The sequence below is a fragment of the Typopeltis vanoorti genome, chromosome 17 (genome assembly GCF_054136105.1).
Source record: "Typopeltis vanoorti isolate ZY-2024b chromosome 17, IOZ_Tvanoo_1.0, whole genome shotgun sequence".
NCBI lineage: Eukaryota > Metazoa > Arthropoda > Arachnida > Uropygi > Thelyphonidae > Typopeltis > Typopeltis vanoorti.
In genome coordinates this window covers 26,584,909-26,603,040 of record NC_143565.1, presented here as the reverse complement: position 1 = coordinate 26,603,040, position 18,132 = coordinate 26,584,909, and the positions used below count along the sequence as shown (strand labels likewise).

Below are 18,132 nucleotides of genomic sequence, written 5' to 3'. Positions count from 1 at the left end.
ACTCATCTTTGTGAGAAGAATCCATGTATCATTTCATGTCATATTTCACTTAGTGCTTCACCATGCTATGCTCAGTGGTTTATTTAAGTCCAAAGTGACTTAGCTTCATATGAATCCAATAATTTTTCTGATAAATGGGTTAATGAATCGGCATAATAAGTCTTGCCTCTCCGCCTTTTCCGTTCATTATGTTTCTACTTTCTCGATCTATATACCATTTTTTTTCTTCTTTCTCTTATTTTGTCTATATTTCCTTATTGTGAAAATCTTTCTTTCGAAGGGTGTGTGTATTTTTACCTGAGGGGAAATTAGGCTTATCTGTATTTCAGAATGAAAAATCCTCGTCATCTCGTTACTACCGACTGCCGTACGCAGGGCTGTTTGTTTTATTTTCTCTACTTGCTACCGTACTTACTTTCTGGCTGCTCTCTCTCTCTCTCTCTCTCTCTCTTTCACGCTAACTTTCTCTCCCTTTCGTACTTTCGCTTTCTTTCATACTCTTGTTTTTGTATTTTCTCTTCCTTTCTCACTCTCATTCACTTTATCTCTCATACTTTCTCTTTCGAACTTTCTTTATCTCTCTTTTTCAGTCACTCTCTGTCTGTCTTCATTTTCTCCATCTAGGCATATGTCTTATTTTCCTCTCCATCAGGTTTCCTGAATTTGTTATTGTACGATTTTATGGGTCCGCTCGGTTAGCCTAGTGGCTGTGCGCTTCACAATCTTATGCCTTTGGAAGGAGTGTCCCAGGTTCGATTCCCGTCGCCGACGTGAAGAACTTAAGGATCTTTCTCAACCATAGCTAAGTTATCCGGTCTTCGGTGTGGACAGCAGGGTTTTTTCCGCCACTTGATATGGGATTTTTCATCCCTCAACCGGTCCCGTGAACACACAGGATACAGTCATACGATACAGTACAGTAAGGAAGGCAACGGGAAACCATCTTGCTCATAGTCATTTCCTTAGATGGGGTGTGTATATAGCTGCCCCTAAAACAACCGAAAGTCTATAACCACAACATGATTTGGGGGGGTGGGGGGGGGGGGGGGTGGGGGGGGGGGGGGGTGGGGGGGGGGGGGGGTGGGGGGGGGGGGGGGTGGGGGGGGGGGGGGGTGGGGGGGGGGGGGGGTGGGGGGGGGGGGGGGTGGGGGGGGGGGGGGGTGGGGGGGGGGGGGGGTGGGGGGGGGGGGGGGTGGGGGGGGGGGGGGGTGGGGGGGGGGGGGGGTGGGGGGGGGGGGGGGTGGGGGGGGGGGGGGGTGGGGGGGGGGGGGGGTGGGGGGGGGGGGGGGTGGGGGGGGGGGGGGGTGGGGGGGGGGGGGGGTGGGGGGGGGGGGGGGTGGGGGGGGGGGGGGGTGGGGGGGGGGGGGGGTGGGGGGGGGGGGGGGTGGGGGGGGGGGGGGGTGGGGGGGGGGGGGGGTGGGGGGGGGGGGGGGTGGGGGGGGGGGGGGGTGGGGGGGGGGGGGGGTGGGGGGGGGGGGGGGTGGGGGGGGGGGGGGGTGGGGGGGGGGGGGGGTGGGGGGGGGGGGCGCCTTCTGGTGGATTGGTATAACCAACCGTGGAAAAAAAAAGTTATAATTAAAACAATAGTGGAGATTTTCTTTTCACAATTTTATTATTAGATAGGTCTCGGAGTAAATCAAACTATAATTTAAATATCGATGATACGTAAGCTGCTGTATATAAACATTATCTAAATATCAGCGCCGTCAGTATCGACAATGCCCTAGTAAATTAGTAAAAATAATTGTTCTTTTCGAAATAAGCCTATATTAAACGGATTTTCCAATAAAGTACTTATGCTAGACCTTCTTAGACTCGAACTGTTGCGATTACGTAATACAATATTATTTCCAAGAAGTAAGAAATATGTTTCCAGAAACGCCCTTTGGGGCAAGGAGACCAGTCATTAGTTTACACAGTGATATGCAAAGAGTTTTAGTGTATGGAAACTAATATGCTATCTGAGTACACTGATTGGATAGAAACAGTACAAATTATATTCCTTCGCATGATTTCAGTGGCAATTTATTCAGATTAGGGGAAACCAAGGTGGGTATTATCCCTGAACCTGCAAAGTTCAATTTGGTTTGAGTTATGATTATGAGCGAAGTAATTAAAATATGCCTTTTCGTTACATGTGTTTTAATAATTCATAATCAGTGTATTTGTAATGATAAATTGAATAAATGTACCAATCATAAATTGATCAAATTGATCTCAGTGTTAATCCAAATCCACACATAAGCGTGCAGGTAGCTTACAGATTATGCATTGAAAATATTTCGACTATTGCTATTAGTGCTGTGTCTAATTTTCTGACCACGCAGTGTAATTCATCTTATTCAATCACTGTTTTTCGTTCTCTTTTTTGCATAACAAATGTTTTGGTAAACACGAACAAATATTTTTATCGTAAAATAAGGAAAACGTTCGCTAAGTTGGTAATGTTTTCGAGAAAATATAAACAATATTACGAAATCAATGCAGTTATTTCTCTAGTTGTATAAACAAAGCCAATAAAAACAACTCTTTAAATTGTAGTTGCTTATTTACGAAAAATTTACTACCAAAAAATAAATATATTTACTTTTTTTTCTTTTGGAAAACATTGCATACATTTGGGAGAAAATAGGACGATTTTAGGAATATTTCCATTATTTATCAATAAAACACACGGAATGCGATAGTTGAAAATGATTTAGCTTTTATTCAAAAGCTAAATCGAGGAAATCCAGTTATGGAAAAAAGTCCTTTATCAATAATACATAAAATGTTGAAAACAGAAACTTAGATTATATTAAAAGAAATGACGCTACTTAGAATTAAAAAAAAAAAAAAACACGAGCCACCAACACAAACACATGTTTCTTCCCGGACTCTGGGGAGACCATCTTTGGGATTTGTAAGTAATGGCTTCTAATTTTAAATAACTCGAATGCTTTGATTATTTCTTTCAAAATATAAGAGAGTAGATATGTTTATTTTGCAGAAATGGTTTACTTGTGTATTATTTAACATATAATGAAATAAATATAACCTTTCCCTTCTCTTGGAATATTATTAAAATTTCAAGAAAACCTTGACAGACTCTTTCGTTTCCTAAAGTTTATGTAAAGATAAGTATAAATCATTTTTATGAAAATCAGATTTTAAAGTTATTTACGTTGCTTCCATCCACGAAAGGTAATTTGCCAACCAATCTGTATTGTTGTGGGTGGGCTAATGATATTTTCTCCCTAATTTATATCAATTATATATATTATATTTTTAATTTACTTTTTACACAATCTGGAAACTTTGTTCTAAGAACATGGAACTTCTTCAATCGCTTCGGGACTCCAATAAGCGGGGAAGGTGGTCCAACCCCAGCCGATGGAATTTATCTCCCACCTAAAATATATTTTATATTTTAATTTCTGAATATACATATTTTATATCTGAGTATATTTTTTAAATATATTATATTCTGATTAATATTTATCAATTTTCAGATGCTGCGTTCCACATGTACAAATGTTGGATTGGACTGGATTCAAATCAGGAAATTAGGCAGTTGGAATAACACGGAATGCTGGTATATAGTCATCGAACCATTCTTGCACATTACGAGCCTTGTGACACCATACGTTGTCTTATTCGAAGAGTCCAGATCTATGGGGCTACATTGTCACCATGTTGGGCAATATCTCGTCAGAAACAATTCCAAGGTAAGCATTATCGGTCAAGGTGTGTTCACTGAGTATCAGAGGACCCAGTGATGTCCACGAGAACAATTTCCATACACAGATACTGCCAGTCGCTCAGTCTGGTTGGCCGGAACAAGAATGAATAATTGGTCAGATGGTTTTCAGCGAAGCCCTTTGGTTAACAAGTCCTGACTTCGAATTTTCTAGAATGCAAAAAACGTTCATCAGAAGTTTTCAGCGGATTAACCAGTCTCATATGGAGGTGGAGGATAATTCCTATTGATTAGTCTAAGGTTAGCTAATTATGCTTAGATATCGAGCGGATTAGGAAATTTTGCTCACGAGACTAAACACGGAACTTTTAAGCAACGTCAGGCCTCCAATAAGCATACTAATGATGATTTAACATCACACGATGAAATTCCATATAAGACTTAAGCACATTTCGACAAACGTTTGTTTCATGCCCACAACGATATTCGAATCTACATCCTATTGGTTGGAATGTAGAAGCTCTATCCATTTGGCCTACAATTCCAGTAACAAATATCTTTATTGAATTCCACGTTTCCTTTTAAAATCTATTTACTGTGTTTACACGTATGTCTATTTATTTATCCGACAGTCAGAATATTCGTCTATCGTTGCTATAATAAACTACTTCATGCAAACCATATAATTTTTTTTCTAAATTAGTTGGAAAGTTTTCCATCGAAAACCGCCATATCTATTGAGGTTTATCACAATAAGAGAATGTGACAGTGTACCAATTTTCTAAAGTAAGACACACACACATTGGGACGTACGTGCTTGCCACTGATGCTAACGCTAGAAAAATCTTTTTAAAAAGTAAAGAAAAGTTTCTTAAAAGTCGACTACTCTACTTTCCCGATTCTAAAACAGAATCCAAGAGGCCTCATTCGGAGCTAGTCTGGGGAAAAATTCGTTTTTCATCTCGTTCGGGCTTTTCAAACACATGTTAGAAGTGTCAGAAGGAGCGTATTGAACATGCCTCTGCACTTCAGGTTATAAGATTCTGATGAAACCCTTACAAGTTCATTAAGTAAGAAGTGATGTCTTGGGGAGAGCGGAGAAGAGACTGTGAAAGCTCCAAAGAGGATAAGAGGAGTACAAACGCTCTCTCTCTCTCTCTCTCTCTCTCTCTTATGTGCTCACACACAAACACTGTAAGCTTCATTATTTATTGATATTTTTATAGAGAAGGAATATTTCTAGTAACAATGCTATTGTTCACTCTACCCAGAATTTAATTACTTCGATTCTTCTTACTACTTTTCTAAGATTTAATTCTAATAATTTATAAACTTTTCTTTCATTGCATCCATTTTTGGATCAATCAGCAGTGATGGATACAAAATGGCGGCCCGTACAGTGATGTATAAAACTTTAGTAAGTGATCGCAGAGGCAGCCATTTTGGATCCCAAATCGTAACCTTTCAAAATTAATAATTTTCTATTTTAGATTATTTTTCATGACTGTTGGATTCAAAATGGTAGTCTGGGGATGGAGAAAATGTATACCAGCGTAGTGTTATTTCAAAACTGCTGATTCTCTGTGAAGATTAACCTGCGTGTTGGATTAAATATTAATGATTGCTGACACAAAATAATACCCGACTGATAAGCATTATTTTAAAAGTAACTTTAAATATAAATAGCTTCAATTTTGAATTAACGATTACTATTATTCTAAACGAGATCTTCCTCAGTAAATCAGTTCATGTTTAATGAGATAACACAGCCGTTTTGAATTCAATCCTAATAAACCATAACCTCCAATTTTAATTAAAATTTCACCTTCTCCTGTTCTTCCTAGCATATGAAATTTTTTTTAAATTTTTAAGTTTCCTAAATCAAAAAAAAAAATGGATTATCCACATTGAATCTAATTCTGATAATCCAAACCCTCCCATTTCAATTCGGTTCATCTTCTGTTATTCTATCCATAATTTTTTTTTGTTTAAATTTCTATTTTTAAGTTGGTAAACGCCAACAACAAATTTGGATTGTCAGGACTGAAATCCTAAAAATCCCAAACTTCCGATTTTAGTTACAGGTTCATCTTGTTCTGTTCTTCATGACATAACAAGTTTTGTTTATTTTTCTTATTTCTATTTTTAAGTAACTAAAAGCCAAAAATAAATTTGGAGTGTAAGGGATTAAATCCAAATATGATAATCCAAAACCCCTGATTTTAGTTACAATTTTATCATCCTCTGTTCTTCCTAGCATTACACTATTTTTATTTCTATTTTAAGTCACCAAATGCAGAAAACAGAAGTAACGCTGGCTTCTTAATTTTAGAATGCAAAATCGAGTAGGTGCAATTCTCTGTTGGAAGTCAATTATCCGTGTTGTTGGTTCTCCATACTTACATACTGTTGATTGTTGGCCACATCTGCTTGCGATGGGTTCGTTGTACAGTAAGCTGCTTAACTATCTCCGAGAATGGAAGAACCAAAGTGCTTTCTGGTTAGCCCAAAAGAGATTTCTTAGTCTTTTCGAAGCAAATGCATCATATTTTACTAGGGGAATATAGCTATTGAGTTTATTAGATTAAATCCAGCGGAAAAACACAATTATGAGATTCTGTTTTGATGTCGGAATTACTAAGCAAGGCTTTTAGTTTTTAATTTTATGTAGGACATGGAAGGCTTGAGTTAATAAGTAGAAAATGGTCAGAAAGAAGTATGACTTTTAATACTCTCCATTATAATTTTGTATTTTTGCTCCATTAATAATTCAACTAATCTTGACAATAATACGCGAATATATTTTACTTACATGAAAATAGTGAACAAAAATAAAATCTAAAAATGTATTAAAATATTCATTTATTCTATTTAATGGAAGTACGAAATAATATTCAAGAAACTACTTCGATTGCATTGTAGTTCAGCATAACCGAAGCTATAAATATAAAATACTAACCAACAATATCGCCATGTGAAAAACAAACAAGTCCACTGACCAATCAAATTACAGATTTTTAATTATATAAATTACAATCTGATTAGTGTTATTATCTTATGATTATTATCATTATATTTTTCGATATACATTCTGCATTAATCTTATTTATATCTTTATAAAACTAAATGAATTAATTTATAAATTTTTTTAAACATATTTATTTAAATAAATATTTCAATTTTATTTGTTATTTAATATGATGTAATTTGTAAAAATTATTGAACACAAATAAGAGAGGGCGCAAAAACGTGTTCGTAACTTACGAAAGTATACAGTTGGAGCTGATTTACAATAAAGCAAAAATTAGACTTACCTTTAATACGAAATTATTATTTATCATGTTTATATATTCAAATTAAATATATTATTAAATAAAATACTAGTACAAATTTATTAAATGAAATCTGAAACTAAATGTATGAAATTAAATTCAATTTTTATTATATTGTATCACAGTATTATATTATATTATATTGCAACTTTTAGTTGTATTTCTTTCGTCTCATTACTTTAAATACTTCTTACTAAACAAATTATTTCTATTTTTATATTCCATGATATATTCAAAATAACTTAATGCTTTATAATAGAATATAATAGTAGTTAAAATAATTTATTGTTTTATAAATTAAAATAATTATTTAAATATTATACAGCTAATATACTTGTTTATCACTAAGGACAACATTTAAAAGATAAAATATATTCACTTTTAAGTCTTATTTGGAGGATGGAAGACGGACCGGATTTTGAGAATCCAATATCCTTGGAGGGTAATGGATGGCAATGCTGTAGCTAATGAAGTTCTAACTGAGGCTCGGCTATTGCTGTTACTCTCCTGCCATGATCAGAGCTTTAATTGCTTAATAACACCTTATCCATACACTGTCCTCTACAGATAACGAAGCATTCTTGCTTCGCCCCTTTAAGCCAGTCCTTATAAGGACTATAAGGAAGACGGACCGGAGGAATGGAATTGTAATTGGGGATGCGGTGATTAATGATTAATACCCTTGGAGGGTAATGAATGGCAATGCTGCAGCCAATGAAGTTCTAACTGAGGCTCGGCAATTGCTGTTACCCTCCTGCCATGATCAGAGCTTTAATAGCTCAATAACACCTTATCCCGACACTGTCCTATACAGATAACGGGGAAGATGAAAAGCATTCTTGCTTCGCCACTTTAAGCCAGTCCTTATAAGGACTAAGGAAGACGGACCGGATTTTGAGAATCCAATATCCTTGGAGGGTAATGGATGGCAATGCTGTAGCTAATGAAGTTCTAACTGAGGCTCGGCTATTGCTGTTACTCTCCTGCCATGATCAGAGCTTTAATTGCTTAATAATACCTTATCCATACACTGTCCTCTACAGATAACGGGGAAGATGAAAAGCATTCTTGCTTCGCCCCTTTAAGCCAGTCCTTATAAGGACTATAAGGAAGACGGACCCTGAGAGGGTAATGGATAGCGATGCTGTAGCCAATGAAGTTCTAACTGAGGCTTTGTTATTGCTGTTGCCCTCCTGCCATGATCAGAGCTTTAATAGCTCAATAACACCTTATCCCTACACTGTCTTCTACAGATAACGGGGAAGATGAAAAGCATTCTTGCTTCGCCCCTTTAAGCCGGTCCTTATAAGGACTCCTTATAAGATGTGATAGGAGATGAGATGGATCAATCAACCGTGAGATGCGGTGATTGATTCATTCAATCCAATACCCTTGGAGGGCAATGGGTGGTAATGCTGTAGCCAATGAAGTCCTAACTGAGACTCGGCTATTGCTGTTGCCCTCCTGCCATGATCAGAGCTTTAATAGCTCAATACCACCTTATCCCCACTGTCCTCTACAGATAACGGGGAAGATGAAAAGCATTCTTGCTTCGCCCCTTTAAGCCAGTCCTTATAAGGACTATAAGGTCAAGAAATGGTGTTTTCTAAATAAATATAAATATATGTTTACATAATAGATCTGGTAAAAATGTTCTTTCCACCGCTTTCGAACCCACAGATTATAGATTAAAGGACGAAGCCATTAACATTCTCGTTCAAGAAGGCCTTCCCTAAAGAAAGTTAAATTTAGATGGATTTTTGGCAGAAAATTCGAACTTGAAGAAATCTGCCAGAATAGTGCTAGAAATTCTGAACAAGTATAAAATTATCACAATACCAAAGCTGACACTCAATCCGGTTAATTATGCTTTTCACAATATTCAGATTCGCGTGGCATCTGGGTCTTTCCTAAATAGACAAGTATGTTGCAGAGGGGAGAAGATTCAGAGGAAAGTAATACAGACATGGTTTACATTTGCAAAGGTAGATTTCAACAAGTGTTTGAGAATTACTGCAACCTTAGTTTATAGTTTCCTAGGTAGAAGAAAGCCAATTGGAATGTGGCAATAAAAGAGTTTATTTTTTAATATCTGTTCGTACTCTTTCTCTTAAATATCCTATTTCTAAAACACGTATTTAAAGAAAAAAATCATCACCCTCACTTTGGCGTATAAGATCGCTTGAGATAGTTTTAAGTTTATCAATTATAAACATTGCATTAATAGTTGTCAAGCAACAGGGGATTATCAAAATAATGGAAAAACCTATACAATTTTTGGAGATTACCGAGGTCTGACATTTTGTCCACTAACTGTACAATAGCTAATTCAACATTGGCTATCTTGGTACTGCTTAGATAGCAGTGCCAGTTATATGTGACATTATCTATCACATATAATCTGATAGACAATATCATAAAAAAGCCACACTCCAATAATCATGCCTCCAAAAAGTTACACCATTGGAATGCGGCTTGCGGGAGCTGCCGTAACCATGGCAGAAATCGTAGGTGTATTACGAGCCACGGTATCGAAGATTATAACCAGGTAGAAACAGAACAAGGAGTTGTCTTCACTCAGTTCTCCAAGATTCGATCACCTTTCTCCCCTTCAACATCAACTGGCACAGCTAGGACATTACGCAGGCAGAATGGTCCCAAATTCCATTATTTTATGTAATGACTTTTGTCAGCCTCTTCCACGTCGACTTCATGGTGTTCTAACAGTTTTTAAAATTTTCGATAACTTTGTGGCGTAAATGGAGTTAGCCATTTGTTTCTCAGCTATTGCTTCATACGTTTGTAATGAAACTGCATAATATAAGATTTAATTTGACGAATAGGCATTTTACAGATTGTATACATTGCCTCAGCTACATCTTTTCGTTTTTGTTTTCATTCAATATATTTAAATGCATTTCTTGCCATTCTTCCCAGTTCCTGAAATTTCATCTTCTATTCTTTTCTAACCAAAATGTTGTCTTATATATCCATCCTGAAATTATTAAAAGGTATAGAAATATATCATCATCATTATCAGCATGCTTATCAAGGATTAAGTCTAGAGTGGCCTGTTCCGGCCTTAGAAGTCATAGTTGAATATTTTTAGAGGACGTCCTGGTTTTCATTTTCTTAATGGTTTGTAATTTAAGGCTTGTTTTGGTAATCTTTCTGTTTTCATTCTTTCAAAGTGTTCCATCCATTTATGTTTATATTTTTAAATTACTTGACTTTAGTTTAATTTCTTTATATTTTTGTAAGAGTAAATGCTTCTTTATAATAATAATAATAATAATAATAATAATAATAATAATAATAATAATAATAATAATAAATAAAAACTCTATGAACATTCAAATCTGTTTTATTTTACCTATTGGCCATAAACATTTTAGTGGGTCACGAAGATGAAGTATTAAAATAACCGGGCCAAGGGAAAAAGTTTGGGAAACCTTAGAATAGAGTATACTATGCAGTTTTTCTCATAAACTTCATTTCAGCTGTTATTAATTTTTGTTTGTCTTTTTTGTTTTATTGTATACTTTGCAGTTTTCAGATTTAAAATTCCCTACAATAGGACTGGAAGTGCTAACGTATTGTATACTTTTAGTCTAGTTTGTTTTTGAACTAGATTAGGTTTAAATATAGAGTTAATTACACACTTGTTAGTTTTAAATAAGAAATATATAAATGAAATAGATAACAGATATATAATAGAAATATATAAAAAAATAAATAAATAGTTTCAGTTAGGTAAACAATCATCAGCAATCATGTTTCATATCACTGAATCTTACTTGTTTATCTTATATATTTTACTGTATATAAATTAATTTTCTAATGTTTAAATTTAATAAATAAAATGGAAAATTACGTATCTGGTAGCAGTACAGAAATATCGGTATCCGGAGAGTTCATCGAAAAACAGTTTACCGAAAGACAATTCATCGATGACAATTCATCGAACAACAATTCATCGAAAAAGCAATTCACCAAATAAACAATTCATCGAAAATCAGTTTATCGAACAACAATTAATCGAAAAAGCAATTCATCGAAAGACAATTCCCCGAAAAAGCAATTCACCGATGAGCAGTTAATCGAAAAGACAATTCATCGAAACGCAATTGATCGAAAAACAACAATTCATCGAAAAATCACAATTCATCGAAAATACAGTTCACCGAAAAATGAATTATAAGGCGTGTGGGGGCGAAGATGTGTGTGCAATTTTTTTTTTTTTTTTTGTTTGTTTTGAATTATTTTGAGAGGTATATATCTTTTTATTATCCTACTGTTTATAACTACTATTTATCCTACTTCGTTCGGAAAGCGATTTTTTGGCGGGGCATACTGGTTGCAGTGAATGATATCCACTGAGGCGGGTATAGTTGAGATGTTAAAAGAACATTTCATAAAGGGATTTCATCCTCGTGAAATTTTTTAGCTCATATTCTAACCGTTGATGAAACATGGCTTCGTCACAATGACCCAAATAATGGGTCATAGTGACGAAGAAACAGTCAATGGAGTGGAGACACAAAGGTTCTCCATGGCCAAAGAAGTTTCGAACCAAACAGTCAGCAGGGAAAGTTCTTGCCATTGTCTTTTAGGATATGGATGGTGTAATCCTTACCTTACCTCAAGAAAGGTGAAACTGTTACAGCAGCTCTGAAGGAATTGAAGGAGGTACTGAAGGAAAATCGGTTCGAGAAACTAAGCAGAGGCGTGTTGCTTTTGCAGGATAATGCACCTGCTTATGAAATCCAACAGACAATATACGACTTGGGATTTCAATATCTACCTCAAACACCATATTCACCAGGGCTGGCCCCAGGGCCAACCCTAGAAATTTTGTCGCCACGTGCAGTAGCATATTTTTCCGCCCCTTCCCCTTAAAAAAAAAAACTCTTTTAATATGATATTAATCTAGGCTTCAACATCTCTGATCATAAATTCTAAATAGCAGCATTAGCTAATAAAAATGAATACGTTAATGAAAAAGGATCATAAACTATATTTTTTACAGAGAGAGAGAGAGAGAGGGAGATTTCCTCTTAATGTGCAGTATAATAAAATGATTCGAAACGTGTTACTGTACTTCGGGATCTTTTAATTTTTAAAGGGGGGGGGGCACAAAAATTTTGCACTCAGGCGGCGCAAACCCACGGAAGGGTCCTGAAGATCAGTCACTAAGAGTTGTGTAGATTCTAGTTAATTGTTAAGAAAAGTTAATTGCTCTCCACATGTTTACTTGTGGCACCAAATAATGAATGAATGATTCCAGGAAAAAAAAAAGTTTCTTTTCCAGGCATTAAAAAATACACAGCCTATATATTTACAAATGAATTGTAAGAATAAATTGCCGGTAGACAGTTTCTTTCCTGATCATGTTATCAGGAAATGAAAGTTTACGCTAACAAAGAAGATATATATATATATATATATATATATATATATATATATATATATATATTCAAGATACCAAGTAATTTTATATTAACTTGGTTTTAATCCTATTTCCCAAGTAAGCAAACAGACAAGAAATTCAAGTTTGCGCCTGTAAGTAGTGCAAGTCCAAGGCAACTCGTGGTAAAGGTGGATAAAGCTGTGGTCACTTTTCTTAGTATACTTTATTAGTATATTACTTTTTATTAGTTATTATTTAGTTATATATTATTATATATATTATATTATATATATACACACACACACACACACACACACATATATATATATATATATATATATATATATATATTAGTTAGTTAGTTATTAGTATATTAGTTAGTTAGTTATTAGTATATTAGTATTATACACACTAAGAAAAGTGATCAGAACTTTATCCACCTTTACCAAGAGTTGCCTCGACTGGCACTACCAAGAGTTGTCTTGGACTTGCACTACTTGCAGGCGCAAACTTGACTTTCTTGTCCGTTTGCTTACTTGGGAAATAGGATTAAAACCAAGTTTATATAAAATTATTTGGTATCTTGAATACATAATATACCCAAGTTAAAAAACGTTATATATATATATATATATATATAGTTCTGTAGTACGCAAGTTTACATTACTGAAATACATGAATTTAATTAAGAAAGGAATATTAGCCACATTTTTTTACATAGAGAAAGCAAAGCATTCACTATGAAATTTCTTCACGTACCATGATGCACGGATGTCAAAAATAGACTGGAAGTATAAATGCTTGTAATCTTTTTTTTTTTTTTACTAAATTTAAAAAATTAAAATAAACATCGATATTTCTTAGGCAACCAAAACGAAACGAGAGAGAGTGTTCGCTATGAAATAGTAAATTGACAGAAAGAAGAATAAACATCGATATCGCCCTACCTAAGTAAACTCAAAGAGACCACACATAAAAATCAGAATTACATTAGTTGGGATGTCTTTCTAAATATAAAAAATGAATTCATTTACGGCGCCATACCATTTTTGCAGAAAATGTTGTGATATTTTCAGCTATTTTGCCTAGTTAAAGTTATGTTTGCAGCTTAGCATCATTCTACATGTCTAGAAAGAGTGATATCTAATGTTAAGGGAAAAAACAATAAATTGATCATTTCGACTGACTGCACAGGAGCCCTAAACTATCGCGAGAAAGTGCAGTTTCTGTGGACATCTGACCTACGGTTCAAATCTTTGAACGATAGTTGTTTCAGATGTCGAATAAACTGTAGATTACTAAGTGTATGTGTGTGGTGTTTTCGTTTTCTTCCCAACAGTAACCCTACCAGGAGGTTATTTATTGTTTATCGTATGGCAATCTACATAAAGTTATAAAAGTACATTTATAAAAATGGGTACGGATATGAAAAAAGTAAAATAAAAAAAAAGTGTAAATGATAAATAATTACAGTAAAACAGGCAGTTACACGTTTGACGGACAAAGCACTTATAAGTTAAGATCATGTTCTCTGATCCAGTCTATAGAAGGCGGTGTCGCCTCTAGGAAGTCGCTCCTTTGACCCGTATATGCGCGAAGACTGCACTCAATGCAAATATGATGTATTGATTGGTTCGGGTGTCCACAGTCACACTCCGGTGAGGGAATTTTCCTCCACTTGTACGGAAAGCTTGCACATCTTCTATTGCGTACGAATCCTGTTCAGTGTTATCCATGTCTTTCCAATTCCACACCCGGGATACAGGGGCACGCCGGCCATATGTGCAATGTGTGCGATGCACACAGGCGCCAGGATAGTAAAGGCGCCAAAGAGAAGGAAATATTTTTAAAAAAAAACGTTTTTTTAAAGTGATTTATTTAACTGGAGGGGAGGATAGGGGCGCCAACTAAAGTTTTGCACACAGGCGCCAGCCACTACTGCTCGCCCCTGCCGGGATGTTGAGGCAGCAACTATCAAACTAAATTTTGAGTTGGGCATTAGTATTTATGCTCCACACTCGTTTCCATTAATTTTTAGTATTTTAATTAATCATTCTCAGATGTTTATCTTCACGAAGAGGGGGGGGCTTTCTTGATTTCAATCTGTTAAGCTATAGTTCTGATATGTCATTATGTATAGGCAATACAGTATTTCTGAGTACTTTGTCATATTCTGTGACAGAGCATCACTTCTTAGATTTGGTGGTATTATGTTGCTTAGCATTGTAAGCCAATAAATAGGAGTTGTTTTAATGGTTCCAGATTATAAGTCGCATGGTGCTGTTAAGCTGACCGTCATTTATCAATGGTAGTATAGCTCCTGTATATATTGTTTTCAGCGCTCATCGGCCTAATCCCTCAATCTCAATTTTCCATCTCTTGTTACTCCTAGGTATTTTAGCTGACTGGCTACCTCGAGAACTTCGACCTTTGGAAAGACCGTTATGGGTTGTTTTGATTATTTGAGACAGATGTGAAGTATTTTAGTCCAGCGCTTCCCAAACTGTGGGTGCGGCCCCCTTGGGAGCCGTTAGTTTTGTTGAGAAGTCTCAGATATAAGTTGTATTGTCAGTAATAAGACCTTGCTTACCACTATGCTACAATTTTTTATTAAGTTCATAATACGGAACTAAACAAATATCCAATTGTCTCGTAAATTTTCTGGAAAGCTCCATTGAGAGATCATTTTCCATAAAATAGCTTTCTTGTCAAGTCTAATCCTATTGCTAATTTCTTTAACTGAATTCTTTAACGGACTCATCACAATCATAATCTTTGGCAGAACTTTCCTCGCCATTTGGTTCAACGTCATCTATTAATTGTACCAGTTCCTCCTCGTTTAACCCCCCCCCCCCCCTCAACCGGGCAGGACGTCTATAGACCTCCAGATAAATCTGGATACGATGAATGCTATCTGTTGAAGTTATAAGAAGTGCAATTCGGCCAGCATGTCCATTAGAAGGTGTGATAAACCCTCCCGCTGAAGAGAACAGTTAATCGGATTATCTCCCGCTCATAGCTGCATCTCAGTTGTCTATAACAAGGAATGCAGTTCCTCGTTCTATGCTGGGTAACTGAATCCTAGTTATATTGGATAAAATAAAAATACAGAAATTATTTTTATTTTCTCTTTTTATTGTATAAAGCAATTTTAATGCCTGGACAAAATAAAGGTTCTTGCATAGTTTCTTCATTTAAATATCGCCTTACCTTGGAACACTATTTTCATTTTTATTTATTTTTATTTTTTTGCTAATTTTTTCTAATCGCTTACTCCACAAAACATTTTCTTTGTTCTCGAAAAAAATTAATTCACGATAATTATTTGAAATATTTGAATTATTTTTGAAAAAAAAAACAGGCTGCGGAGGTTCAAGATTATGTTATATTTTTGTTCATATCATGTTTCGAAGAATTCTTCACAGATTTCCTGAAGCGACTTGAGCGACTCTGTTTTATAGAGAATAAAATGAAATTCTTTAATCATATCACTATTTTTTTTCTTTATTTTCTTTATATTGTAATCCTCTTGGTTTCCCCTGTATAACTGGTCATTACAAAATGAAATTAAAGGTTATGATTTAAATTGATATGTATATATTTTCTGCTAGTTCAGATATACTAATTGTATCAGATGTGTTATAATGGCAAAAATAGTAAGAAAATAATCATTTACACTTTCCTTCCAAAACACAAAGAAAGGACATTGTAAATTCACCCAATGAAAAAGAAAATACTACATATTTTTCTTGTGTCATCTGCTTTTTTTTTTCTTGTAGTACAAAGAAGAAATCGCTGCCCATAAGATGATAGAATAAAAGAGGACAAAAATCTGTAGATTGATTACATTATAACTAATAGAGATATGTCAGAAAAAATTATTTATGTAAGAGTTCTAACATCAGCAGATATAAAACATCAGCAGATGTTATTACTCTTGTATAAATGTTATTACTCTTGTATAAATATTTTTTTCTTCCAGTTTAGATACATGGCATTGTTGAAGTAGCTAAACATTTGCTACTATTTACACTAAAATGAATGGACATGTTTCCCCAAGTGATTTACGTTTATAACAGTTGTCTTTCGAAATTTATAAAATAAATTCTCTGAAATATCTGCAGATTGAATAAGTCTATAACCCCCCCCCCCCCGCCCCACCAAAAAATAAGATTATGCATATGTTCCTTTTCTTTCAAAAACAATTCAAATCTTCTTTTTCAAGATAATTGAAAGAAATAATTTATAATTTTTCGATAATAAAAATGAAACTGATCATTACAAATTAAGAACTTATTTTAGGATAAATACTGTATCAGCCTGTGAAAGAAATGTCTATATTTATTTCTATATTAGGATGTCTACTAATCAACAATTGAAAACAAAACACGACATTCTTGATCTAATTCGCACTACAGCTTGAGGCACTTTAGTGTCCCTTCTGGCTAAGTGTCCTCTCTTTTCTTTCTCAATAGCACCCAGAGTAATCTAAGCCTTTACCCTTTTCCTCCAGCTAAGAGGATTACTATCAAATATTTCTAAGACGTAGATTACTTCAGAAATAGCAACCAGCATCAGAAGTAGAAGTAAAAATATTTAGATTATTTTAAGAAAAAGAAACAAAATTCTGAAATTTCTACTGAACTTTCTTTTGTGTGGTATGCATATAAGCAGTTTTACACGTTGAAAATATAGCATAGTGTTTCTAAAATTTCAAATAATTTCAGCAGACAGTAGAACAGCTGATTTAAGATGGCAAAGAAAGATTACAGATTTAGAATCTTCACGGTACAACAATATTATTCTCTTATTTCTTTTGTCAAAATGGTAAAATGGAGTAATAGATTATGAATACTCTCTGGAAACTTTTTCAAACCTGGCCATTCCTGTAGAAATTAAGAGTGGTTATGTAATTGAATTGCAGGAGAAAATAAGGAGGGGGGGGGCGTAAGCATTAGAAATTCTTCTAAATAAGCATAAATTTTGAATCATTTTCTATATGATATCCTTCATATTATATTTTCAACATATCTACGGTGGTTACGCACTGGATATTATCGTAATGTACATCCTACAAGAAAAAAAAAAAATATAATATATATATATATATAATATACTCTCATATAAATCCAGTATAAGTCTGCTTCCCTGAATAAACTGAATAAATGCTGTATTAAATTTGGTATGAAAATCAACAATAAAAAGACGAAATGTGAACTGCATCCTGAATGGAGAACTTACAGAAGAAGCATATTTCAGCAATTTAGGCACAATTTTTAGTAAAGTTGGCAAATTTAAAATTTTAAATATGGAAATAGACAACAGAATTAGCAAAGCTGGTATGGTAGGAAGGAAAAAGAACAAAGTTTCATGGAATTAGAGAAATTATTCAAAACACTAAAACCAGCTGTATACAAGACAGTGTTCGAACCAGTTTTAAAAAATTATGGATCTGAAAGCTGGTTTAGAAAGAAAAAAAAAACACTATCAAAGTCTAGAGACCGCAGATATTAGAGAGAAAGATTAGGAGCGTGAATAGAGGGCATCAATCGCAATATCATATTAAAAACAACGATTTGAGGAAAGAACTCAACATTGTTAGCATTGAACAATTTGTTAATCTCAATACATTAGGTTTTTTTTATTTTATTTATTTATTTTTTACTGTCAGCAGCTCTTATGTCTTATCAATAACAGAAGATATCTCAAAA

The 18,132-nt window shown here is 34.8% G+C and overlaps 1 protein-coding gene across 1 annotated transcript; it reads left to right on the top strand.

Annotated features, from left to right (window-relative positions):
• The first annotated feature begins 2,697 nt into the window (after nt 1-2,697).
• Nucleotides 2,698-16,254, top strand: LOC150097233 (uncharacterized). The gene is made up of 3 exons (XM_090407556.1): nt 2,698-2,902; nt 3,492-3,707; nt 16,201-16,254. Exons 1-3 carry the CDS (start codon nt 2,807-2,809, stop codon nt 16,237-16,239), a joined length of 351 nt encoding a protein of 116 aa, XP_090263682.1. The 5' UTR covers nt 2,698-2,806; the 3' UTR covers nt 16,240-16,254.
• The last annotated feature ends 1,878 nt before the right edge of the window (nt 16,255-18,132 follow it).